The sequence below is a fragment of the Dermacentor albipictus genome, chromosome 1 (assembly GCF_038994185.2).
Source record: "Dermacentor albipictus isolate Rhodes 1998 colony chromosome 1, USDA_Dalb.pri_finalv2, whole genome shotgun sequence".
Lineage (NCBI taxonomy): Eukaryota > Metazoa > Arthropoda > Arachnida > Ixodida > Ixodidae > Dermacentor > Dermacentor albipictus.
In genome coordinates, this window is record NC_091821.1 from 288,579,636 (window position 1) to 288,607,236 (window position 27,601).

Below are 27,601 nucleotides of genomic sequence, written 5' to 3' on the forward strand. Positions count from 1 at the left end.
GTTATAATTTAAGTTAGTGTGTAGGTCTGTTGTAAAGTCCAATAACTGTGTCTCGCACGAGAGGCCCTTCCTAAAGCCATGCTGATTATGAAAAAGGAATTTGTTTGTCTCAAGATATCTGCAAATCTGCGAAGCGATAATGTGTTCAAGCAACTTGCAGGGAATGCATGTCAATGAAATGGGACGATAATTCTCGCAGGAGTTCCTGTTGCGATTTTTAAATACAGGTATAACTTTCGCCATCTTCCAATCTGCGGGAAGGTGGCCAGTCGCAAGTGACTGTCTGAATATGTGAAAAAGAATTTTGCATGATATTTCTACCGTATTCTTTAACATCTTTGAGTTTATCCCATCTATGCCACATGAAGAAGACATCTTAAGGTTGTTTGTGAGAGAAGAGGCCCTTCAAAGTGACTTCAATAGGTTCCATGTATTGGTAGCCTAGTTCTGAAACAAAAGGTAAATTTGAACTGTTCTCCTGTGTAAATACAGAGCTGAAGAATGAATTAAACACCTCCGAACATTCGCTGTCTGGAATAGGAATGTTGCTGCTGTTTTGTAATAATTCATCTGATTCGTTGTTAGGCTTTATTATTTTCCAAAACTTGGCAGGATTGTTCTTAAGCAGCTCAGGAAGATCATTAGAGAAATATTTATCTTTAGCTTCACCTAAAGCTGAGCAGTATTATTTAAGGTACGTTTTGTAATTCTGCCACGCTGCTGATGTGCGATCTTGCTTAGCGATATTATACAAGCATTTTTTCTTGTTCCTCATGCGCTGAAGCTTTTTGGTAAACCAGGGTTGCAACTTATCGTTAGTTATATTAAAGAGTGGAACATACTTGTCTACTAATGCGCACAGTGTAGTATTTGTAAACTAGAGCCAGCTTTCTTCAACGGATCTATTGTAAAATGATGGCCACATTGTGTTTTCGAAGAAAGTTTCAAATTCTGAGATTATTGTTTTATGATTGACTTTATTGTAATCACGAATTTGTTTTCTCGTTTTACCCGTAACCGTTGGCGTTGTGTTTATCGTTATTTGGAGCAAATGGTGGTCGCTGAAACCATCCAAATATTCTATGTGAGCAATTGTTTCAGGTGCTGTACTAAGAATGAGATCTAGAACATTGGCACCACGTGTGGGTTTCGCGACAGCTTGAAAGAGATTAGTCTTAAGACAAGTTGATGAATTCAGACGATATGACAAGGAGATGATAAATTCGTCCAATCGATTAGTGGATAATTGAAATCCCCAAGAAGTCAAAATAAATCAGCCAAGAGTTCAATGGCTTTGTTGATTGTGTCGCGGAGAGCATTGATGAAAGAATTGTTAGAATCTGGTGCATGGTAACAATTACCTATTAGTATCCTAGAAGATGAGATCGTGCAGGCCACCCAAACAATCTCGAGATCAGAATTAGTGTTGACCAAAAATGACGTAATGGTTTTCTTTACACCAATCAAGACACTGCCTCCTCTTTTAATAGAGCGGTCACACCTATATATGTCGTACATGTTTGAAGATGAAAAGGTTTCATCTTTCGTTATTGCAGAATGCAGCCATGCCTCTGTGAACGCGATAATGTCGGATTTACTGTCTTCCAAGAACGAAGAGATGAGATTGCACTTCGATAATATGCTTCGTATATTGGCATACGATAATGATAGCGAGGGTGAAGTCGGGGTTAGCTTTAGTACTTGGTGACTCTGTGCGCATGCTCCCAACCGTAGCTATCTAATCAGCGGGACAACTGCACTTGCAGAACCATCGTAGATATAAGTTCTTGATTCAATACGCAGCTTGTCCACTGAAAGCTTGAAAGCTTTATTCTGGGTTTTTGCAAATTCAATTAGCTTTTGTCTTGCATGTTGAGTTTCCGGTGAAAAAACTTCGCGAATGGAACATGACGTTCCCTTCAGTTTGTGTGCCGAAGAGAGAATGCGATCTTTGTCCTTAAAGATGGTCAGCTTGGCTATGATTGGTCTCCGTTTGTCCTCGCTATATCTTCCCAACCGATGCGCCCGCTCAAATTGTTGTTCACTTATTTTGATGCCAAGCTTATCCGCACTCGGACTCGCAAAAAAAAAAAAGGCTGCGCTTTCGCCAGACAGGTGAAGCAGTATTAGTGATAGCGAAGTATAAAGCAATTACACAAAGGACAATTCTTAGTGTATAAATTCGTGTGAGGGCCGCACCCTGAACTTACAAGCCAGTATTAAAAAAAAAAAGAAAATGAGAAGAATTGCGTTCGGTACGCCAATTCTGATCACGGTCAAGGAATTCACGCGTTGCTACTAGAGGGCGATAGGAGGCAATCATGGTGGCGTATGGCGGATGTCATACACGTAGTTAGAAAAATTAGGCCAAATGGCAGGGTCCCATGCAAGACTCGTCACAATAGCAACAAAAAAGTGCTACCCTTAGACAAGTCTATTTACATTAGTTATATCGGCCATATGAACTGTAGTAAACATTCACTTACTAATTAAAATAACAAGCATAATTTAATGCACAGTCTTTGTAAACCTGCAAATATCTTGCTGGATGACTACAAATGAGCACTCGCTGTCCCAATGCTGGCATTATCAAGAATGCCGGCAGCGGGGGCGAATGGTTCGTACAACCGCAACTCTGCAAATCACTTATTAAAAAAAAAAAACGCAACTAAATTTTCTATGTGTGCTTTCGTTGAAACATTATACCTGCTCCAATGTCTGCTCCAAAATGCTCAAGGGCATTCCCATCACTGCAATTGGAATTTAACATTCAATTAACATTCCTTTGTAGCAATAGCTACGAACGGGTGGATGTCTCATTTTCCCTTTATTCATAATTCATTACAGTAGCTGCATTGCAGTACTGTTTGCTCAACATCTTTGTACTTGTACACTAGGGTGCAATATTTATAGAGAAAAATCGCCACCCCTTCCAGTTCATGAAGATGGTCGAACAGCGAAGCTTTGTTAGTTACACTGTGTGTTACTCCATGCAAGTCAAACTTTGCAAACAATCTACATTGTGAATCTTTTGTTTTACCATTCTTTCACCTCATTTTCGATTCGAAGTGCTTCGTGTGGTGCGCATGCTTCGTGAGCGCTGCGGGTAAACTTGGCATCTCTGGCCTGCAGCTCGGGGTCGGCCCTACGACAACGAGCTCGTTCACGAGCCAACTCTCAACGACGTTCATGATAGGCAGCTTCTTCCTCAGGAGTACGCACTACTCGTGGTCTTCCCATAGTTGTAGCTGGGATGGAATGTGTGGAACCCCTAATCCAAAACTTCATATATTGGGCGCAAGGCCCACCACTGGAGATGCCAGCGCTACAATCGTTTTCACGATTGGTTGGTTTGGTTTCACGATTGACATGGCTGCCTGTACTTCTTGCGCCAGTAAGAAGTACTGGCAGCCACGCACTTCTAGTATAGCGTTTTAAACGCTGGGCACTGTTCTGTTCGTTGGCCGCAAACCACCAGCATAACATTTGTTTCTTTCGCGGCAGGGTGGAATCAATCGTTGATAAATTCAATGCTGATCTGGCTCAATCACCGAAAATGCACTGTGACAAGCATATAAGATTCTCACAAGGGGAAAGGGGTCTTCCACACCCTTTCCCCCTGTTGAGCTTTTCCTGTCCTGCTAGGTCACATGGCCCCTTTTTAGCGAAGTCCAACAATGACAGCACAGGGCCCGCATAAACAACTTTGTGTAAAAATTAGTAGGCTGAGCATATGGGGCCTGGTGTTTGAGAACACTTTAGATTGCACCTCTGGTAAATGTATAGTGGATTTTAATTTTCTTTTAACAAGTGTATTTTTGGTATTATGGCATTTAATTACAAATAATCTTAGTAGTACAATAAAGTTGTCTACCGATAGTTTTCAACCTATTCATAATCGGAGAAGACTTGGAGGCACACTGTCCCAACTAGAATATTTGCGACATTTTGCCGATTTTCACGTGTAAGCTTGAAAAAAAATTTGAAAACATTTGTATGCGCTTTGTATTTATTCTGCATTCTCCTTTGTTGGGAACAATTCTTTATAATATTTATAGCTATCAGGCACAAACTTGCGAAAGTTAACCCAGTTAGCGTTACAAATTGTGCAGATGGCTGACAGTCTGAATGAACATCGTAAAGTGAATGACAAATGTGGGCGTTACTGCAGTGCTGGCTGTGTGCCTAGTTTGCTGAGCTCTATTGGCTACATCAGATTAGACAGTTTCACTTTCTGGACTGACAACCTATAGCTAAACATGTTCCTATGTAATGATCCTAAATATCTAATGCGTTTGAGGGGTTGGAAGATAAGTTTATAAAAGCTAGCTGGCTAACAGGCCAGGGGCAGCAAGATGGCACCACAGGACAAACACAATTGTCAGAGAAAGTAATCATTGAGCAAACCAGCCAAAAGAAGTAGTGAATCATTTACAAAAAGGAACAAGATCTATATTTACATGTGCGTTAACTATGTAGCATGAAAGAAGGATGGTTGTTGCAGGCATGTCCCCTTTTATTATAGAAGGCCTCAACTAATTCTTGCTTGAGCAAGTTATTACTAGTGTCAACGAAAAAAGGAACAGCACTGTTAGATATGGAGCTGTTTCCTGCGCCTACGTCGAGTTCCCCCGAACCACATCGAATCGCAGCACATTCCAGAGGAGCGTTCGAGCCAACAAGTTCACGTGCAAACAAGTTCATACGCCGCCGAGAGCTATTCAATGCTTGACTTTTCCAGAAAGCGAAGGGATAGCCCGGCACTGTTGCAAGGAAAGTGGGTCCCAAAGCAAGACGGCTGTGATGTACCGAGAAGGCCCAAGCGTCCCCCTTCTTCGCCTTTGAAGAAGGCATTTGCTACCACAGCGGGGCCGTACCACCGGGAGCAGGTGGGCCCTCGGACAATGGAGCCCAATCGTCCCCCTTCTCCGCCTTTGAAGAAGCGCATTGAGAGTCAGCAAGGCAAGACCGCAGAGAGCCGCCGGGTGTGACACCGCGACACGGGCGCCTCCCATTGGCCGAACATGACGCGACTTCCAGTCCTCGAAGGGTTTAAAAGAAGCATTCCAGAGAGACCAGAGCATTCCCTGATTGACCTCTGTCGAACTTCTTGCCGCGGGCCGCAGCGTCCGAGTTGCTGCCGGCCCGTAATGACTGTACGACTGTTACTTGACTCTCATCTCTCTGTATATAATGTAAAATAAATCTCCCAAGTTTGTTTTCATCCCAAAGTCTGTCCTCAACCCCTACATCTGGTTGGCAGCGGTGAGATCGCCTCCGAATGCATCAGCTGGTGGCAGCGCTACGGATCAACCTTCGTCGAGAGAGTTCCTAAGGAACCGGGAAGAGTGAAGAAGAGAGAGCCTTCGTCGAAAGAGGTTCGAAGAAACTGGGAGTAGCGAAGAAGAGCGAGTCTTCGACCAAGGGAGTCCGGAGGAACCGGGAACAGCGGACAAATGAACCGGATGGCAGGGTGCTGCAACCGTAAGTGAGCGCGTGGTTTTTTTCCTTTTGATTCGCCAGACTCAAGTGTTGTGTGTTCATATTGATAGTTCTGGGAATCGGGAGTTTGTTGCATTGTGTGTTTGCACAAATTAAGGAAAACAGTTCTAACCACCTGTCGGGGCAGCTGCCATGGATCTTAGAAGGTTGACGAGGTTAGACTTGTTGTTGGTGTGCGACGATTTGGGAGTTGAGGCGGACGAACGGATGAAAACGCCAGCTATCATAAAGGCGATTAACGATAGTGGCAATGATGACAAAAGCATTGAGCTTGCTTGGGAGGTGATACAGGAGCCACGGGAGCGTGAGCGTCGTGAACGTAAGAGTGAGCGTAAGCGTGAAGAACGCGAGAATGAACGGAAGCATGAGCTGCAAGAACTTACTCTTAAGTGTGAGCGTCACGAATGTGAGAATGAACGCGAACGTGAGTATCAGGAATGTAGGCGTGAGCGTGAGCAAAAGTATGAGAGAGAGAAGGCAGCACTGATCAAAGAGATACAGTATTGTGATCAGTTAATGGCACAGAGACAATGGCTGTCTGAGAATTCTGTAGGTAGTACAGAGCGAAAGAATGAGGCAGCATCAAGCGGATTTTCACCAAAAGCCGACGAAAAGAGTAGTGCCTGTGAGATTGGCTGCAGATTCATAAGTGAAGGGAAAAAGCTAGCTGCTAACGATGCCTTAGTGGCAACAGAGGCCGTTAAAGGCCGTAGTGAGAGTGACGAGGTGCTGTGCCAACAGATGACTGTAGAGACAGCTAGGCCAGCTGCGAACAAATTGGCACAATTACCGTGCGTGTGCGTCGCTTGTAATGTTAGCGAGGTTGCTAGCGAAGAAAAGGGTACTGCTGACCCGACAGCCGCGAGCACCCATGTAGAGCCAGATCTGCGTGCAGAAGTGAAGTGCGAACTGGACGATGCAGTTGAGAGTAGTTCTCGGGATGGCGAGCTCCGTAGTTCACGAAAGAACAACTGCATTGTTCAGGGATTGGTGCGGCTCTCCGCCAGTCTAGATAGCCTAGATAGGGATGATTCCATTGTTAATCATTTGGACTGTGCGCGTGAGACATCGATCGATAGCGACGGGCTGTGTGCCGATGCACAGCATGAGCTGGGCAATGTAGTAGAGGGTAGTTCGCAAGGAGTGCGAGTTGTCTAACTCGAGTAAAGCCTGCTGCATTGTTCCAGAGTCGGTTGGGCTGTCCGCCAGTCGAGGCAGAGAGAGTGTTGATTTAAATGTAAATCACTCAGACTGTGCGGGTAAGAGACCGATCCGGGCCGACGAAATGTGTACCGGCCAGCACGAGGCACGAGAAGGCGACATGAAAGAGAAGTCAAAGAGAAAGCGCTGCAGAAGGAAGCGCCGAAAAGATCGGAATGCGGTGACTAATGTAGCGCCGCAAAAGATGGGGAGAGGCCCAGAAGGGTAGGGCGCGAGGAAAAAGGTGTGGTCGTCACGGACGATGTTGACGCATCCAAAACGCTCGAGCCACCGGTCAAAGGGGGACCGCGAAGCATGTTCTGCACGGACGCGGACAAAGGGCACGGGGCAGTCAAATTCCTCGTCGTTCCGTCGTTCTCTTCGAAGCTCAGCGTGCAGTACAAAGAAGCGCAAGGTGGCAAGATGAGACCAGGTGGGGAGTAGCGACGCGGTCAGTCGAGGTTGTGTTGAAAGCGGGGCGCCAGGACGCAAATTGGCACGGGACTGTAACGTCTTGGGGGAGCTGATAGTGAGTCAGCCCTATTGTTGTTCCTCGGCAGCCAGAGTAAGCTTTCGAACCGCGACCACCTCGAGTCCGACTCAAAGTATGAGTCGTACATAAGCGTTCGGAAAGGGAGGCCAAGAGCGCTTCCGTAGAAATGAAGTGTTTTTTTATTTTGAGCATCGGAAAGTTTTCGCGAATTGAGACTAGGATTTCTTTCAATGTGTAAGGTTTGAGCTTTGTTTGTGTTTTCGTTTGAGAAAGCTCCGAGATTTGAAAGACGCGTTTGTGTAAACATGTAGTCTCGCAAGTGTTAGTTAATGAGTATATAGGCTCTTTTTTGTGTGTGAGTGAGTAACCTGAAGGTCAAGGTTATCGTTGAGAGGCCTATCGTAACGCGCGTGTGTTTTAGTTAACCTTCTCTTTTTTTTATAAGCATTTTTTTATTTTCTAAGGTTAACCGCGTAGTTTTCAGTGAGTGCATCATTTGCACGGAGAAGCGTTCTTAGTTCCTTTAGCGCGTGTCCTGTGTGGACGGAAGGAAGCAGATTTATGACTGGGTTGCTCATGTGTGTTGAGGGCAGCCGTATTCTGACTTCTCTGATAGGTATGCGTGGAACGAGTTATTAAAAGACGCATTATTTTAAGGGTTCTGCGGAGTGTCTAAGTCCCGCAAGTTTAATTGTTCGTTTAAGTCACGTGTCCTGTAGGACTTTCAGGGAAGAAACGTAAGCGTAAATGAAAAGTTTGCCTACAACGCAAGTACGCGTTTTGTTTTGTGACCACAAGGCTAGTGCGCTTGTGATTACGTACTTGTGAGGTTGACCAGATTTTTCAGTGGCACCAATACGTGAGATAAGTACGCCACTGCGATAGATTGTTATAGTTATATAGTTACGCCACGTGTAGTTAGGCCACTTAAGTTATGTTCGGCTGTTTTCATTTGTTGTTTGCATCGTCAGCGACACTTTGTTTTGCAACAACAATAGTACTCTGGTCTTGTCGGCATTCGAGGAGAAATGGATAGCTGTTTGGAAGGGTGGTTGGAACTGCTTTGTCAAAATTGGGGAAATAAAAGATCAGGGTTCATTTTGACTTAGTAATGGCCTGGCGAGTCAGGGGTGAAGAGCCTGCGCTTACACGTGGTGCAGCGCTGCGTTGTTTTGTTTGTTTGACGTATGTTCTCCAGGGCCCAGGATCCCGAAGTTAGTTAAACGAGGCTCGACACCAATACCCTGCAGGTTCTTTCAGCGTTCCTCATGGCCGGCGAATTGAGTTCACCGGCCATTCAGAACAACTGGGGCGAGGACGAGCTGTTAGATATGGAGCTGTTTCCTGCGCCTATTTCGAGTTCCCCCGGACCACATCGAATCGCAGCACATTCCAGAGGAGCGCTCGAGCCAACAAGTTCACGTGCAAACAAGTTCGTACGCCGCCGAGAGCTATTCAATGCTTGACTTTTCCAGAAAGCGAAGGGATAGCCCAGCACTGTTGCAAGGAAAGTGGGTCCTGAAGCAAGACGGCTGTGATGTACCGGGAAGGCCCAAGCGTCCCCCTTCTTCGCCTTTGAAGAAGGCATTTGCTACCACAGCAGGGCCGTACCACCGGGAGCAGGTGGGCCCTCGGACAATGGAGCCCAATCGTCCCCCTTCTCCGCCTTTGAAGAAGTGCATTGAGAGTCAGCAAGGCAAGACCGCAGAGAGCCGCCGGGTGTGACACCGCGACACGGGCGCCTCCCATTGGCCGAACATGACGCGACTTCCAGTCCTCGAAGGGTTTAAAAGAAGCATTCCAGAGAGACCAGAGCATTCCCTGATTGACCTCTGTCGAACTTCTTGCCGCGGGCCGCAGCGTCCGAGTTGCTGCCGGCCCGTAATGACTGTACGACTGTTACTTGACTCTCATCTCTCTGTATATAATGTAAAATAAATCTCCCAAGTTTGTTTTCATCCCGAAGTCCGTCCTCAACCCCTACAGCACTCGTACATTTTGATCGGATGGTTTCTCCTGATGTCAGGTTGACCACCTCAGTTTCTTGCGAGTGATTGGGCATACCTAAAGGGTTTCTTCTGTGCAACCAAAATGGTGCTTTCACAACATAGATGGCAGTATCATTATCCCTTTTATTGAATTTAATTGTCTAACACTGTGTTTGCAGTCGCATTTCTGTGTTCTAGCACAGTAATGAATAAATAAAGGGGGCCCATAAAATAAAAGCTAAAGCTCGATATCTCCTCTCTAATGCATAGAATCGGAGAAATTGTTTTCTTCCACATAAACTTGCCACAGCTTCGCCCACATGTACCTTGCCACAGCTAAACAAGATTGTTTATATACTGCCTGAAATACATTTGACAGGCATGTTATGGGAAATGCAGGGGGCTTTAATTGAAACATAAACTTTTTGTATCTAGCACCAATATGTTTCAATTCAGAAGCTGTCCATATATGTAGGAAATTTGTGCTGTGTATTACCCTATTATGCCACTTTTGCTCAATGCCTTTCTGTTATGAAATTAATGCAAGATGACGCAATGACTGTAGATAGCCTGCTTGTTCCAGCTAGTGCACTTGACATCTGAAAATTGAACCCGTAACATGTTCAGCCAATTCAGTTTTCCGCACGTGAATGAATTACAATTTCAGCATTGCTGTAAAGGTGAAATATATATGGAACTGTCACAAAAAGCTTGTTAATTCAAAATTTCATCTTTAATATTCAAAGCAGACTTCCAAGTGGTTGCAAACAGTGCTCCGACTCAAAATCAACTTTTAGTGCAAGCTAAGAGCAGCCAGTGTCCACCAGAGGACGTTAAGCTTATGGAAGAATAGCGCAGACCCCCCACGTACTGTAAGGGACCTCTTTCGCTTGTTTACCTTACTGCTCTGCACACAATCCAACCATGTACCGTGAGCAACGTAGCATTAAATACCTCAGACGGGACACCACAAAAATTATTCACTTTAACAAACACGTTCATGGCACATTTTTTGAGCATTATGGGGCCTTTCAGAATGTTTGATGGATAGCAGCGCAAGCAGTAGTAGCAATGGCAAGTCGTCGCAGGTAGGTGCTTGCTTGCTGCCACAAAGGAGCATAAATTGTATTGGTGCTGACTTTCCCGAAGCTCCTTCCTCAATCCATAAAGCACATTCTGCCTTGCTATGCTCGGATAGGAATGAAGCTTAGCACAAAAATGCAGAGAGCCGGCAAGCGCATTGGAAGTGGCAAGACAGCTGCACTGACTTTGCCCATCTGAAAAGGTGCATAATGAAACACCAGTTGGGAACGTAGAAGATGAATACGTCTGTTGAGCCTTTTCATACAGCTTCATTTTTCTGTCTGGTTTTTGACCTAGAATGCTTGCGGAAAAACAAAACGTAACTTTTTCGTTTCTCTGCGTGACATTTCTGTTCGGTTGCTGCTTGGTCGAGGTGCCACGAGTCCAAATGCAGATGGCAGAATATACAAACATCGTCCTGCCAGCTTCATGACACACTTTTTAATTTTGTTTTAGATGATCGCATTGCATTGAAGTGTCGTGACAGCAGCAGCACAGCACCAACCCAGTACTCAGTGTTGCAGCAAAGAAGTCTGTGAACTTGCTTCTTTCTTATGCTAACTGCAAGTTATTAACCAAGCCCTTCATGAATGATTACACTGCTCATTAAGAAAAATATTACTGTGAACATTATAAACGTGGTAGGCAATCAGCTGGCAAGGTTTGTGAGGGACTATCTTGGTGGCTGGTACTAATGCCATTGTCACTTTTCTGCAAGTTATTTGGACGTCCAACATTAGTAATATTAAGCACTACTAAATGTTTGTGTAAAGTTGCATCTCTTCATTGAAACCAAAGCATGGAACTAGTTCTATTTCACGTGAACACGCCTTGTAGCTGCCGCTGCACTGAAAGTTGCTTGTGAGCCGTAGTATCGTTGTCTAAGGTCAACAACTGATAAGTTATCCCAACTTTTTGTTGCATTCATAACTGTGCAAATTGCTGCTTATCTGCAGGCTACCAATCTGGTCTCTCAAATGATTAACGTGCAGCTAAACCTCGATATAACAAAGTAGGTAAAGTCTGCAACTTGCTTTGTTGTATCGAAATTTCGTTGTATTGAAGTTTGACCTTTTATGCAAACAAGTAAAATAGAAAGGTGTTGCAGAATTTTCCAAATTATCGCGCAATCCAAAAAAAGCACATTTGAATGAGAAAACAATTCATTTTGATGAATTTGAGAGTCGGCGACGAGCGATACATTTTCATGCCACGTCGACTATGTCTTCACGTTGGCGGTGCGAATTAAGCGAAGCCAGCCACTCTTTCCCATGCACTCCGCCCCTGCAGCTGATAGCATCGCCCACATTGAGATGACACTACGCTATCGTGAAAAGCTCTGGCAGCGGGGAGCGAATGCCTCGTCTGCCTCTCACTTCAACTGGTCGCCGAAACTCGGGATTACGCAACTTCCAGCACCAAATGCACTCTGCAAGACAGCTTACATGATGCCACGCCGTCTCAGCACGCCCACTCTTTGCTCTCGTGGCAGGTTACCTTTAAAGCAGGGTGCATGGATGCGCTCAGCCACACTTAGAGCTATGCGTGCCCCTCCCCCTCTTTCCCTTTGCTCGTGCGGGAAGGCGGCGCTCGAGAAGCCACCATCTTTCTTGTCTCACCCTCACACGCTTTCTCTCCTACTTAGAGTGCACGAGGTGCGATAGGATCTTATCGCTCTTGGACTTTGTACGGAACATGATGCGACTCCACTTCAGAAGTCTGCTCATGACACATGGCACGCAATTTGAGAGATGTGTTGGCAAGCAGCCGCTTGTAATTCAATCATTTGACCATCTGCGGTCATCGTCCATGGAAGTTTCCATTTATTGTCTCTGCATTCTTTTACGGTGGTAGTCAAATTTCGTTATTTTGAAGTCGCATACAAATACACTGTTATATTAAAGAGACACTAAAGTTGACTATGGAGTCAAGTTAAAGTGATAAAGCAATGCTCAAGAACGTCTAAGGCGTCAATATAATCGCGAACAGAGCTTTAGTAACTGAGAAATTGAGGTAAATGCATGACGCAATTTGAGACCCCCCCAGCGACATTCCGGTACTAGCCCGATGACGAAGGCACTCTTCATCATAATTTATGTCACTAGTACTCAACTACTCGTATTAAAAAGATAATTTCATTAGCTTATAAGATGGAAGAAAATGCTGCTTGTCTACTTCTGTTCGATTCTAAGAAGAAATAACTTTTTGATGTTACCCTTTGGAGTTTCAGTTGTTTCGTTATCGTGTCATGCTGCGCTGGTTCTGCTGGCTCGCAAAACTTGCATTTGGAACAAGCATCGAGAATGCCACATCCATATGATGTCGTGAAATGCGCGAACAGTCCGCGGAACTTGGCCAAGGGCATTGCAGCGGCAAATCTAATGTTACTTATCACTGTGTGCCAACGAGTGAGCCTCTCCGTTCAAAGTTAAGTGCCATACCCCTGCCACAGTGCGTTGGCAAAGAGCCGAAAAATCGCGTAGTGTGCTCACTGCGCTTTCGTCCAGAGGATTACGAGTTCAATGCCGACTTACTGAAGTCGTGTGGAGTGCCTTTCAAAGCAATGCTTTCCTGTGGCGCTGTTCCGTCGGTCTTGCATGCATTTTCCGAAGCGCAAGAACAACCGCAGGTCGAAGATGGGACGGTGAGTGCGGCATTTGGTTTTCACGAAGGAAAAGCTACAAATGTGCGAATATGTACAGCCATGACATGCAGTTGCCATCGTAGTAGTACTAGCGACGCCGGCAGCGTGAGCCCACAGCAGCAGGTCACGTTCGTCAGTGCTTAAATCGCTGAAGTCGAGCCCAGCATCGCGAGCCAATGTGTCGTTGTCAGGGTCGTCCATTGCAACGAGCGTCAAAGTTGGCGTCGTAAAATAACCAGCTTATCGTCGCACCCTTTCCCTTCCGATAGCCACCATAGTTCTGCTTTCGCGCTGATGTCGGCTCTGTCTTGGCTCTGTTTTTAGCTGCGCGTTTGCGTTTTGCGCAGAAAAGCCATAGCGCTGTCTGCGGGCGCCATTTTACTCACCGACGGCGCAACGTCACTGTGAGACCATGACGTCGCCACTCCTAGATAAGAGGGCGGGCGATTTGAACTGCGCTAGAGGTATGCAGACGCTTCATAATGCATTTTCTCTTAAAATAAGTCTCTTTTTCGCATGAAACAAGCGTTTTGAGGTTTCTGGGATGGTATTTCAACAGTCCATGCTGACTTAATATTAACCTTTAGTGTCCCTTTAAGGTTCTAAATATATGGTGTTCTATGGACAAGAGGTTATGAAAAGTTAAATAATTCGTTATATTGAGGTTTAACTGTATTGTCACCATGATTCACAGTAAAGCCTTGTTATAAAAAAGGGTGAACTGAAATTGTATATGTCCACTACTTCATTATATCTACGGAATGCTTGCATTGATGTATCTAAGTTTATGCCAAAATTTCCTTGTTTTCTTTTTCTTTTCATTGTGCTTTGCACTGTACTCCTTATTATGTTGTACAACATAAAAAGGAGTACAGGAGTAAAGGAGTAAAGGAGTACCTGCTTGGTCTTTTACTGTGGTATATCTTAAATGTATATATTGTAAGCACAACATTCGCATCTCATCTTCCTCATATGTACATGTACATATGTACATATTGTCGCATAATTCTACCGTTTGTTGCAATGTCAAGACCTGCCCTGTACAACTAACACAGCCGTGTCTGCCCAGTCTTCTTCCGTTTGGACAATCAACAGCCGTTAGTGTGAACCCAAAGTATTCGCTGGCTTACGCAATGAAGACGTCGCATACTGGCTCGAGAACTGCGATGAAGTTGGTGGCTACAATAGGTAGGACAATTCGCATGATCTCTGCAATGTCCCTTACTACCCCTTCGAGATCGCTGAAACTTACTTCTTGAACAATGAGCCTGACTTCCCTGACTAGACCACCTTCACGCTGAAGTTTCATGCTATTTTCAGCGTTCCTGCTATTTGAACTGAAATTGCAAAAAACAATTCGCGACGAGCATGTTGAATTTTCAGGGGAGTCGTACACACCTTACATTGAAAATGTCCTCGCCCTGTGCAGGCGTGTAGACTCCGCTATGTCCGAAAGCAACCGCATCCGTTACATCATCAAGGGAATCGACACTATTGGCTTCAACACCCGGGCTACACAGAACCCTACTACCATGCCAGATGTCATCACCATGTGCCAGCGCCTTGAGGAACTGCAGTCCCTTCGCATTTACACTGATGCGTATAATGGTCATCTCCCTTAGGCTATGGACCTGCGTACTTTGACCCGTACCATAATACGTGAGGAACCCTGCCTGCAATGCTCTTCCTGTGCTTCTGGCACAGTCGCCTCTCCTCCTGCAAACGGGCTTGCGTGCAATCGGAGCTCACATCTACTCACTGTGCCATGTGTTGTGATGCTACAGGCGCTCCTACGGTAACAACATATGCCAAGATCACTCCGATGTCTCCACTTACGACCACGCCTGGGACCACACCATCTGCACACACCCGTGGCTTCATGCTCAACCTTCCTACCCTGCATGACATCCTACCCATCCTCTTTGTTATTACTGAGGATGCTGAGGGCTCATTTCCTGGTTCTGCCGACGGCGCCAACAGGACAAGAGGCATGGCTACGCTCCTCAAGAATGCTCCGATACCCATCTACCTATGACTTACCAGCGGATGACATACCCACCTTCGCACCGTTGACAGTCTCCCCCATACACAGTTGATATGTCTCCCACCTACTGCTCATCTTGGCGCCGCTCACCTTCCCCACGCCGTTGCTCAGTGTCCCCACTTCGGCCCACCTCACAGACCCCTGAACCCGGCTCAGAAAACTCCATGCTGCAGTTTTACGAGGGGAAACTGCATTTATCGGACTGCCTATAATACTTCCAAAGCGCCTGTCGAATCTATTAGTAGTGTTTGTGGAACGTGTTTGTGTTGAAGCTCTTATTGAGCCTGGTGCCTCCATATCTATCATTCATGCTGATTTATGCTCTCGTCTACGAAAAGTGGCCATGCCGTACTGTGGCGCTTCTTTGCATGGAGCAAACAATGCCAGAATTCACCTGATCGCGCAATGTGCTGTACATGTTTCTATCGATGGCATCTGTGATCACATAGTATTTGCGGTGCTACGCGAGTGTACTTGCAAACTTATTTTGGGTTGGGGTTTTAGTCGTCTACCTCAGTGTTTATCAATTGTTGCCAACACCTCCTATCTCTGACCGACACCAGTCAGCAATGCCATTCTACATATGTGCATAGCCGTTTTGTAACAGCCACAGGTTATGTGCTTTGGACATCTAGAGAACAAATCATCGCCATTTGTTCCACCGAGATGGTACATAGCGATGTGTTCATTCAACCTTTTGGTCACATTTCATTACGAGCACAGCCATTAGATAAAAAAAGACAGGTGCGGCCTGCTGTTTCAGGTGGGCTGCAATGGGAGCGAATGTGACAGCCGTAGTTGCATTCTTGGCAGCTTAGCTGGGCCGAGCAGCGCCAGCTGCCGGGGATGGGATGTGTCGGGTGACGGCGTTCCAAGTGCCTTCCTGGTGCATTTTCTTTGCCTATCCTAGACAACAGTCCCCGGCTGGTGGCACTGTGGCGGATGACACTATTTTCGATGCATGTGGCAGGCCACACTTTTCTTTATCCAGCTGCCGTGGTACAGGCCTGACAATGAGAAATCATTTGCCACCCTGGACGGGCTATGTGCATTCAACGTGATAGCTTCCGATCTTGCATCGTCTGGCTACGCCTCCCCAAAATAGCTCGTCTCGCAAGCCATCTTCATCCCTTTTAGATATGGCAACACTGGACTGGCCAGGCGCTGACTGCCATCACGTCCCCATTGCGCACCAACATGCAAACCCATACTATCGGGCTATTCTTGACTGCCTCGCGGTTCCTCCTCTCCCCCAAACGCCCATCTGCTTAAACAACTGACGAATTCAAGTTACACAACGGGGCCCTATGCTGCTACATTTATCACCCCGATTGTAACAAATGGGTCCGCACCACGATGGCGATCATGATATGTACAGATGGGGAAGATGACATACGACTATTGTGCTTACAATAAATACATATCTATATATATATAAATATAAAAGAATTAACTGTGGATGTCATCGGGATTTGAGTAGTGTACTGGCACATTCCCAAAATGCTGTTAAGTCGAGAGATCACCAAGAACATGACAGCGATTCCATGTCATTTTCCATTTGTCGCATAGTGGTTGACCAGGGGAATAACAGCTTCCTCTGAGCCAATGACAAGAACAATGGAAAATAACATGGGGATGTTTCAAATTATGGTCCCAGGACAAGAAAAAGTCCTAGGCAGTTAGAGCTCCACTGTTTGATTGTGGTGGAATATGTAGTACATTGTGCAGCAGCTTGTGTGCATGGAGCGCAGGCGAGTCACGGTAGGGGGGTTGAACGGCGCCGTCACCATCTTGCCACTCCGGCCAGTTTTCTGTATCGGCAGTTTATGTTGGTTTAGCAGTGTCTTGCACTGCCAAATTTTAGCAGCAAAACTGGTGAGTGAGTAGTCGTTATGAACTAGAAAAAGAAAAGCTTCGTTATACAGTAAAAGCTCGTTAATTCGAACCGCAAGGGGAAGCCGCTTCAGTTCGAATTAACGAAAGTTCGAACTAACGAAAGTGAAGGAGAGCAACAGTACACTGCGATTTGGAAGCAGTAGGGCATGTCAGAAATTTGCCGTGTCGGAAAGTGATGGTGTGTGCTGCGGGCACACGCCATCTTCAGGTCGAAGCTCTGGTTCCGACTGTACCACACCACCGATGTCCACCGAAACGAACGTTAGCCGAGGCTTAACACCATCACAATGAATCACGACGGCCGATACCTCCTAAGCTGAAAACAGAGGTGCACAACCGAAGAAGACTGCCGAGGCAAAGACGCTGAACATGTGAAGGTGGCGAAGGGCCTGATTCGTTGGTTCTTGATTGCAAGCGCAGCTGCGACGTACTTGATTCGCTGTGTTTTGGCGCTTGCCGTGCCATCTCCGCACAACATTAGCAGCTGTACAAGATTTACAAAGCCTCCTAGATTCGCAACGGGCAAGAAGTCTCGGAGGTTACGTAGAACAGAGAGGCGGCAGCCGCCGCTGCCTTCTGGCTGACGGTTAGATTTTTTTCCGATTTTGCCTTCTCTCGCCGTTCTCTCCGTTTCGGAGGCAATACAGCCTTGTGTGTAGGCAGTAGGCGTGTTTCTCTGGCCGTGTGCCAGGCGAGCGTAGTTCGAATTATCCGTGAGGGAACCTTCTCGCGTTCGAATTAACGGACTTTTTTATACATATACTTCTGTGGAGCTTGGCCGGACCAAATCGTACAGTTCGAATTATCCATAAATTCGAATTATTGAAGTTCGAATTAACAAGCTTTCACTGTATATAAATTTCTTTGTAATAATTGCTTTGTTAAAAAGAGGCACTAAATGCATGGGTTTCTACGGGAACTTGGATAGCCTGTTTTGTCATAATCGAGTGTATATTGCTAGAATTTTAAGCTTTAGTGTAGCTTGTCTTATGCTCAAGGATGTGTGGGAGAGCAGTTGTGATTGTAGCCATGATTTCTGTGCAGTGGATGGTGGCCACCGGGCAGTGATCTTCGATCGTTTCACAGGCGTCAAAAACTATGTGGTTGGTGAAGGCACACATTTCCTCATCCCCTGGGTCCAGCGGCCGATCATTTACGATGTGCGTTCACGGCCACGCAATGTACCTGTTGTAACTGGCAGCAAAGGTGAGACATATCTTCTAACAATCTATTCGATGACTGATGAGTAATAAATAAATCCAAGTGCTGTGGGGATGCGCGATCCTCGCGCCTCCCCTGATGTTTTTCCCGCATAGCGCGTCTCCTGTAGTGCGGCTTCGCCGCACATGCGGCGGTTGGAATGGTACAGGCGCAGTCCGAGAGATGGCGCGAGCGTTGCGCGGCTAACGCCGCGAGGTTACTTGGGCACCGAAAGGAAGGCGCTTGCTCTCTTGGGTTCGAGACAGCGGGTGGGATGCACGTGCTGCACGTGCAGCGACGCTCTTCCCCGGCGGGTCGCCGAACAGCGCGGACATCCTGCGCGCGCGGCGACCGATGCATCTGCGAGACCGCCTCGCGTGGCCGCCTTCGAACGCGCCACGATTCGCGTGACTATACACGCGAACGACCAGGCATTGGGATCCAGCATGGGGCGAACATATTCGCTCGCGAGGACGCGGTGAGTCGGACTTCTAGATTTGTCGCGCGCCCATCGGCATGTTTTGTGGATAGCAACTCGGCTAGCAGGCATTGATGTATGAAAGGTGCAATAAATGCCCTTGTGATTGTTTGCACTACTGTGTTGTCGTTCCTTTGTCCCAAGAGTACGGTGTGAGATATCCCACAACACCACCACAGTGCTCATTCGAAAGCAAGCGAGGGAGACCATGTTATTTGCCATATGTGGCTTTGTGTAAGTGCATTCTCTGTGTGCAGTTGCATTACAAGTTGTCTCAACTGCGCCTGCAGGGGTCTCTGCATCAGTAGGCTTTTGGTGTGTTGCGATACCACGAACCCGAGCACCTGCAATCTTGCATCTAGCCGTGCACTGCTTAGCTGTGTCCGAGGAAAAGGGGACCCTGGGAATTAAGCCGATGCGTGGCCTTAGGACCTTCAAGGCCCCTTGCTAGAGGCCCGTTTGGCCTTGGCTTCACGTAGACAGCACTGACCCAAATCCACTTGTCCTTCTCCCTAGCCTTTCTCCATCACTTTCCCTGATTCCTGTCTTCCCTTCTCACTTTCCAGGTGGCAAGTGTGTGGGACAGTCAACCTTTTTTGTACATATTTGGTTATGGCAATTAGTACAGGATGTGTTTCTTACAAGTCTTGTGGCGTCCCCTTGTTGGGTTCCATGGTGGGTGGCTTGTGTTACTGCCGTAGCAAGAAATTTTATGGCTAGTTTATTTCCCGCCCTTCCTGTGACTGCCCCTCAGGAAAGGGGGTACACCAAAAAAGTATTCAAATTTTTTGGCCAGCAAACTAAAAACTTTCCTCACCACCACGTGATCCACTATGAAAAACCAGAAAAGATTTTCTCATTGCAAGATATTTGAAGCATTATATATAAATCTATAAAGCATCCAAGATGGCTAACGTGATCTCCTTCTGGAACTCCACAATAAAAAGCAACATGACAGGCTTCATAATCTAGTATCTTTTGGGGATATTCGTGTGACCATGACACTGCATTGAACCATTCACACCATACATTGTGTTGTTTCAGAAGATGATTTAATGGAATTGACTGAGATTGAACTTTTTAAAGGTTGGAGTGACCGGAATGTAATCAGTGTGAAGTGAATTAAGATGAGGTGTGACTGCAAAGAGATAGACAGAACACCTTATTCTCACCTTTGGCTCTAGTATGCTGCGCAAGACAAGCCATGCAGGGTGTGTAAATATCTGGGTCCGGCCATATGTCCCAAGTCCTCTTGGGTATTTTCAATGCCAGCAATCCGGCCATAGTTGACAGAACTGCTGAGGATGACAAACATGTGCTAAATGTAGTGCCAGTGCACATTCATGCAAAACATGCAAGAACGCTCTGCACTGTATGAACTGTGATGGCCAGCATGTTACTTACTTGCATCCTGCCCGTCATGAAAGGAAGAAAAAGAAATCGTAATGATTAAAGTCAAGGAAAACATCTCTTTTAAGGAGGCATGAAGGCGAGTGTCATCCCTGCTGAAGAACAGCTTTGCCAAAGTGGTGCGTCAGGGGGCTGCGCCACAATGACTTCCAGCAGCTGTTTGGCCCAGGCGCAGTGAACCGGCAGCAGTGCTGTTTGCCCCCTTGGTGACTGCAGCCAGTGCTGCACTGCCATCCCAAAAGGGGCCATCGATTTAAGGCTGGTCATGTTGAGGCAAAGCCTTCAAGGTAAATGCACTGCTCACAAGAGGAGGTGTGCAGCGCCCTGCAAGAGCCAATGGACATGACTCCCACTCAAACGGCGCCTAAGCAGCAGTGAGAATCTCTTGACCGTTCGTAAAAGGATAAGCCCCTCATCACAGAACCCAAAAAGAGCTCTGTGAGTGAACTAAAAAAGTGCACAACCAGACGAGGGTGGTGGAAGAAGACGCGAGACACACTTTCACAGTCTCCGTCTGGTTGTGCGCTTTTAAGTTTAATGTTGCCGTTCATGAGGGTCGAGCTCCACGCCGACGCGATATTGCCGCAGCACGCGCACATGTTAACGATTTTCGTGGCGAGGCCATATTCCCGTTCGCTTTTGCCTACTGCGACGTTACCGCCGCACACCTTGCGCTTGAGAAACGATTAGTGCGTTCAGAGTCCTACTGACGATAGCGTCGACTGGTGCGGCTGCAGCGCCGTCGGCGTGAGTGAGCAAATCCAACTTCCGCTTTGTCGCTGGCGTTAACGCAAGAACTTGAAGTTTTTTTGAGCCTTCATCTCCCTCTGCAGCAAATCCGCACGCTCCAACATTGCAGTGTCACGCCGTACGCGGCCGCTGTCCGGAACACACTCACTCGTAGGCGAGGTGGCTAGGCCTACTTTGGCATCGTTCGCGGCTTTGGCATCTTGCGGTTGGCGGCGGACGATGCGGACGATTATCGATGTTCTCCGAAGGAATGGAGCGCATTTGAAAGTTATAAGCTGATCACTTCTTCTTTTTGCCGTAGTTGTGCCTCCTGGCGAACTTTCCGGTGGGTCGGTCATCGTTGCACATTCGTCACAAACCTACGAGACGCGCCGTCGCGTCGCCTGCGGAATGGAGCAGACGACAGGAACTTCACGCACCCAACCGCAGCACGCGTTTCTGATCACGTGCGCTAGTCGACGAATGGGATTGCGCGTTCAGACTTCTTTTTGTTCGCGGAGTTTAACGTCACCGGCGAGCCGACGGAGTAACTTTTGGCGGGAAATTGAAAAAGAAAGGCTCCTCTTTCCAACAAGACCAAGATGGCTGCGATTGTGCACGTATGAAAAGAGCTACACGCCACGTTAAAAAGGGTCGTTTTTGCGCGGAATTCAGCTCACAGTGATGTTATAAATTGATATTGCGGGCGTAATACTCTTCCGCTAGATTTGAAACTTGGTGAATTAAAGGAACAGTAGTTGTAGGTACTGAAAATGTTATTTTCCCATCGATTTTTTTCGCCTCAAGACCCGTGTCCCCCCTTAAGGGGGGGGGGACATGCGGATCAAAGCTAACTTTTTTATTTACCAGCCAGTTTTGATGAAATTTCGCACAGGTGTTAATAATATCGCATGAACAAAACTGTGAAAATATGGCTGCAATATTTGAAGTACTTTTTTGTTTACAAAATTTTTCTTTCATTTTTGCAAAATGCCTGCACACCTGTATATTGATGCTAGGAGTTCAAGCAAACATTGATAGAACTTCTATATGTATCCTCCACACAGTGACATTCCTGTAATTTTTTTAGCCTAACAGAATTTTTTCATATTCTCATTCTTTGGCAGCTACATCAGTTGCATGAAAATCTCGACTCTGAAAACAAGATAAATTATTGAAGCAACTATTTTGAAAACAAAACCTGTCACTGTGTGCAGTGGTTCACAATGAGTGTAACAAAACAAACGGTGTAAAAATATTCATAACGGTGGCTGAGATATTGGCTTTGCAAGTTGACCTTGGTGGTAGAAAAAAGTTTTGAGAGAAAGGTGTCCGAAGTTTTGGGTCATGTTTATTTGACTAGAAACTACCGGCCTTGTAGGTGCAGGTGTCAGGTTGATCTCTTGGCTTCTTGGATCTTTATGCTTGCTTTCATGTGCTTTTTGTGCCCTCTTGCGCAAGGCATCTTTCTCAGCCGCTCGACTCGCTCGAGTACGTCGCCACTGAGCATGCTCCTCCAGCCGTAAACCCTCTCTTCCATTCGGTTGCTGGCACAGAACCAAGGGACGCGCGGACAGTGGCGGCAGTCATATTCCACACCTCCGACAAGATGAATTGTGACTCAAGATGCGGCTGTATGGTGCGACCGTTGCTGATGCACAGTTCGTCTTCACGGCCGGCAGACGCACGCGCTTGGACCGCACTTTCGTCGTTCATCTCAGTGACGGCGGTGGCACGATCGGGGTACGTCGCGGAGCATTTACATTTGCAGGCCCGGAAGCATCGGAAAAGGTCGTTATTAGTTCGGTATCATCACCACTGGAACTCGAGGCTGCAACAGCCTGCGAACTGCCCGGCAATGCGTCGACAGTCTCTCTTGCAAGCTCGCGTGCGGACACATCTCTGCTAGGACTACTTATCCTTCAGATTTTCGGCGGCTTGCGCTTGCGGCTGCCGAAGCGGTGCTTGGTCGCGCATTTCGTCGTCCACGTCCGCCCAGTCATGCTCGAAAACACAAAATGAAATAGAAAACTCAAATCCACATAAAGCGATGAAGCGGCGACGTACCTCCAATATCCAACACGTAAACAAAGGGGCAGTAGCCAGCGCGCGAAGAAACGGGAGAAGCAGACGCCGCAGCAGCTCGCTTCCAGACTCTGCCAATGGGACGGCTCATAGGACGCACGTGACGGAGCAAGGCAATCGGCGGCCGTGACAAGCAGCTCCGCGACCTTCAGACTTTGTTTTTTTGCGCTTGCTCTTCTCTCTATCAGGAAATGAGAGGCATCAAAAGGCGAAGAGGCGCGCTTTTCAACAATACCAGCATGGCCGCGCCGCGTACTGCCATTCCGGAGCTAGGGACGCTCGAAAACCGCGACTTTCCCACCGATTTTCAAGCAATTTTCGCTGTATTGCCTTATGTATATATTTATTTATGGTACTTAGCAGTCGTTTTCAGCAGAAATACTTGGAAAACTTATAGAAAAGGGGTCAAAGATTCGAAATCTGCAACTTTCTAAAAAGTGATTTTTGGGTTGTTTTTCCAGAGTTGATCCCCGCGTCTCCCCTTAAACCATCTCGCAACATGCGGCACAGAAGAGTCGATCCTGGCAACACAGTACCACTCGGCGTGCAAACACCTGGAATCTGCTGTTAACCCACCAGGCTTCCTATCAAAATTTCAATGCAAGCCGCTCACCTGGGAACCCCAAATTTGGCCCCAAAATTTTGTGCCGCCAAAGCGAGCGTTCACGTTCCCCCTGTGTTCGACCAAACCTGACTGTCGCACTGCACAAGAGTAAAGGTTTACGCTGATCTAAACCGAAGGCTCTTAATCACCAATACCCATGCATAACTTAAGCAGCCTAACTTCACGAACAGCCTGTTCTTACCCTATCGCAGTGGCGTACTTATCGCACGTACTGGTGCCATGGAATAGTCTGGTCAACCCCACAGGTACGTAATCACAATCGCGCTAGCTTTGTGGTCCCTATTCAGCACGCGTACTTGCATCGTACGCAAACGTTTCGTCACGCTTACGTTTCTTCCTCTTGTCCATACAGGGCACGTACCTTAAACGAACAACTAAACTTGCATAACTCTGCAGAACCCTTAAACAAATGCGTCTTCTAATGACTAGTTCCACGCACGCGTACTAGAGAGGTCAGAACGCGGCCGCCCTCAACACACACGAGCAACCCAGTCATAAACCTTCTGCTTCTTTCCGTCCGCACAGGACATGCACTAATGGAACTAAGAACGCTTCTCCGTGCAAATTATGCACTTACTGAAAGCCTATGCGCTTAACCTTAGAAAATTCGAAAGCACTAATATAAAACAAAAAAGGTTAACTAATACATATGCGCGTTACCATAGGCCTCTCACCGACAACCTTGACCTTCAGGTTAATCGCACAAAAAATAAAGCCTATCTACTCATCAATTAACATGTTCACAAATTAATGTTACATAAAACGCATCTTTCAAATCTCGGAGCTTCTCAAACAAAACCAAGCTCATGCCTTACATACTGAAAAGAACTCTAATCTTAAATCGCAAAATTTTCAAATGCTCAAAAATAAAACAAAACAAGACATTTTACTTCTATGGAAGCTCTCCTGGCCTCTTGTTCCAAATATTTTCGACTGACTCGTACTTTTGAGCCGTACTCGAGGTGGTCGCGGTTCAAAAGCTATTCTGGCTATCCAGGAATAAGAAAAGGGCTGACAAACTATCAGTTCCTTCAAGAGCATTACAGTCCCTGGCCAATTTGCGTCCTGGCGCCAGCATTTCATCGCGAACTTGATTGACTGTGTGGCGACTCCTTATCACCTTGTCTCGTCTTGCCACTTTGTGCTCCTTTGCCCTACATGCTGCACTCGGGGAAAAACGACGGAACGACGAGGAACGTAACTGCCCCATACCCTTTGTCCGCATTCGTGCAGAACATGTTTCTCAGTCTCTTTTCGATTGGTGGCTCAAACATGCTTGATGCACGAACGTCATCAACAATGACTGCACCTTTCTTTTTGTCGTGTCCTGGCTTTTTGCATCTGTCGCCGTCTTTGGCTGCGCTACATTATTCACCGTCTTTAGGTCTTTACCGCACTTCTTTCTACTGTGCTTTCTCTTTGAAGTCCCTTTCATGCCGCCTTCTCGCGCTGGCCGGTACACATCTTGTCGGCCCGGATCGCTCTCCTACCCACACAGTCCGAGTGATTTTCATGTAAGTCTACTCTCCCTCTGCCTCGATTGGCAGACAGCTCAACCGACTCCGGAACAATACAGCATTCTTTACTCGAGCTATGCAACTCGCACTCTTGTGAACTGATCTCTACTGCATTGCCTAGCTCGCGCTGTGCATCGGCACACAGCTCGTGGGTGTCTATCGCTGTCTCACTCGCACAGTCTGAATGATTCTTAACTAAATCATCCCTCTCTTGCCTACCTAGACGCGGAGAGCTGCACCGATCCCTGAACAATGCAGTTGTCTTCCCTTGAGCTACAGAGTTCGGAATCCTGTGAACTCCCCTCAACTGCATCGTCTAGCTGGTACTTACCTTCAGCACGCAGATCTGACTCGATATGGGTGCTCACATCTGTTGGTTCAGTAGTACTTTCTACTTCGTTAACGACCTAATTAGCATTACATGTGACGCACACGCGCAGTGACTGTGCCAATTCACTCGCAGCTGACCTAGCTATCTCTACAGTGCTCCGTTGGCACAGCACCTCGTAGCTCTCACTACGGCCTTTAACGGCCTTTGCTGCCACTAAGGCATCGTTAGCTGCTAGCACTTCGAGTTAACTTATAAACGTGCTGCTAATCTTGCAGGCGCTACTCCCTTGGGCTTTTGTCCAAAATCTATCTACTTCCTCCCACTTTCGCTGCGTCCAGCCTACAGATTTCTCAAGCCGCTGTTGACTTAGTTCGATGGTCTGTTCTAGACCTTGGATCTCATTGTTCAATGCAGCAGCGTACTGCCTCGTTACTTCTCTTAGGCCTTCCTGTGAAATCCCTTTCAGTTTCTGCCTAGCTTCTTCCTGTTCTTGCCTAATTGCTCCCTGTTCCCGTTTTTTGCTTAGAATTCGTTTACCCATTTGTTCGATGAATTTCATATCACTGTCACTTTGTAGAATGGTTTTACGAGTTTCTACTTCTGTCAAGTCCTCCTCTACGTCTACCTCGATCTCCTCTCACAACCACAACAGGTCAGCTCACGTCAAACACATTAGGACCATGGTCGCTACTTTAAGCTTTGGCTTTACTGCCACACTATACTTGCTGCGATACCCACGCAAATCAGAATACAAGTAAAAGTTCCCAGCAAATGAAGTCTACACACACAGAGAAATTGAAGCCAGGTAAATCTTACAGCCAAAACCGAACGCTTACCCACTGAAGCAGCACCATATCACCAGTCCTTTTCCGCCATATCCACTCATTTGCAAGAGGTGGTCAATCCTAAGTCGCCTCCTACTTGATCGGGGTACCGGTAGTCATCATGTCCCAAACTCCGTGAGTTGCTGTTGCTGTCTACGAGTCGTAGGCCGATCTCACCGCTGCCATCCGGTTGTCCGATTGTAGGAAGAGGTTGTAGGGAGGACCTTGACTCTTCGTGAGGAGCTGGGCGTACAGGGTTTATTTACATATTTTTACATTAAATGGAGAGATACATTTCGACAGTCTAGCGTGACTTCCAAATGGAGCACGCAAGACGAAGCATACAGCACACAAGCACAAAACTCCAAGCACACTGCTTCTCGAGCACGAGCACACTCTAGCAGCCGACAAACTGCTGCTTAAAAAGCCTCTGTCCTTCCTAGCTATCTAGGGGAGGGAAAACTGCTGTCCAGTCGGACCGTCCACAGTCATTGGGGCGTAGTCAACCCGCCGTTGAGGGGAAGGGCTCACACATACACGTACGCACTTTAGATTCCCAGAACCCAAGTTGAGCGGGTCCTCGTAGCCAGGTGGTCACGCCTGACCCCAGCCGGCGCCTCTTAATTCCAGAGCTAACTTTCTCCGGTAGTCGCCACGAGTGTCAGCAGACTGTGACGAATCCTGGGGCCCGAGGAAAAACGTACCGCAATGCACCCTTTTGTTAGAGAAGCTCTTCTTGCTGCAGAGACCGTGAAGGCACGGCAAATCAACCAGCAGTACACGAGCCACCAAACGTGTTCAGCCCTGCTGCCGTCGCCGATTCTCCGAATGAGGCACATGGTGGATTAACGCTGCCGTGGTCTCCAATTCTCCAAAGGAAGGTCATGGCCGGTGAGCGCTGTCGTCTTCGCCGGTTCTCTGAAGGGCGTCACCACCGCGGGTCGATCAAAGCACCTGCAGCGGGCTGAGATAGCTTTGCAGAGCAGTACCCCTGCAGGCCAATCCTAACAGTGGTCTCCCCTTCACAACCCCAGTGCCATAGGTGGCTTGGGGTGAAGCCCACTTCCAGTTTTCTGCTTTGCGTTTCCTCCTCTCTATGAAAAATTTTTTGAAAAATATTTTTCCTTGTTAATTATGCTTATTCTTAACGTGTGTTGCTAAATAGGCCATAATTTTTTCCGGTTATTTATGCATACTGCCATTAAAAGGTTAAGACCAAGGTTGCAACATCTCTTACAAATTAATGTCTCTATGGGTTTTGTGGGTTGGTATCAAGTAGGACTCGCACAAAAGAAAAAAAAAACATAATTTTCATGCGTGTTTAAGATCTGTGTTGCGCTCTATGATCAATGAAATCTAGAAAGGTGTGCATTGTACACTGATAGCATATGTAATAGCTATAGAAGTTCTGGGTGGAGAAAAACCAGATGTACGCTGTTGTCTAGTGTCCACAAATTATATTTTTAGCCGAGCCCGCTCAATCAAGTAGAGCCTGATTCTGCCGATTCCACTGCTTGCGCATCAGAGTGCTGAGCATGTCGTCGTCTTTTGT

The 27,601-nt window shown here is 46.9% G+C and overlaps 1 protein-coding gene across 5 annotated transcripts in view; it reads left to right on the top strand.

The window, feature by feature from the left end:
- The window catches only part of Phb1 (prohibitin l(2)37Cc), a 118,875-nt gene that overhangs the window by 9,525 nt on the left and 81,749 nt on the right, over positions 1-27,601 (top strand). For 3 of the 5 annotated variants that reach the window (XM_070531420.1, XM_070531418.1, XM_070531419.1), the window contains exon 3: positions 17,895-18,056. The exons of the other annotated variants lie outside the window; for them this stretch is intronic. In XM_070531420.1, coding sequence (XP_070387521.1) covers positions 17,895-18,056 — 162 coding nt within the window. The remainder of the gene's footprint in view (positions 1-17,894; positions 18,057-27,601) is intronic. 5 annotated transcript variants of the gene reach the window in all.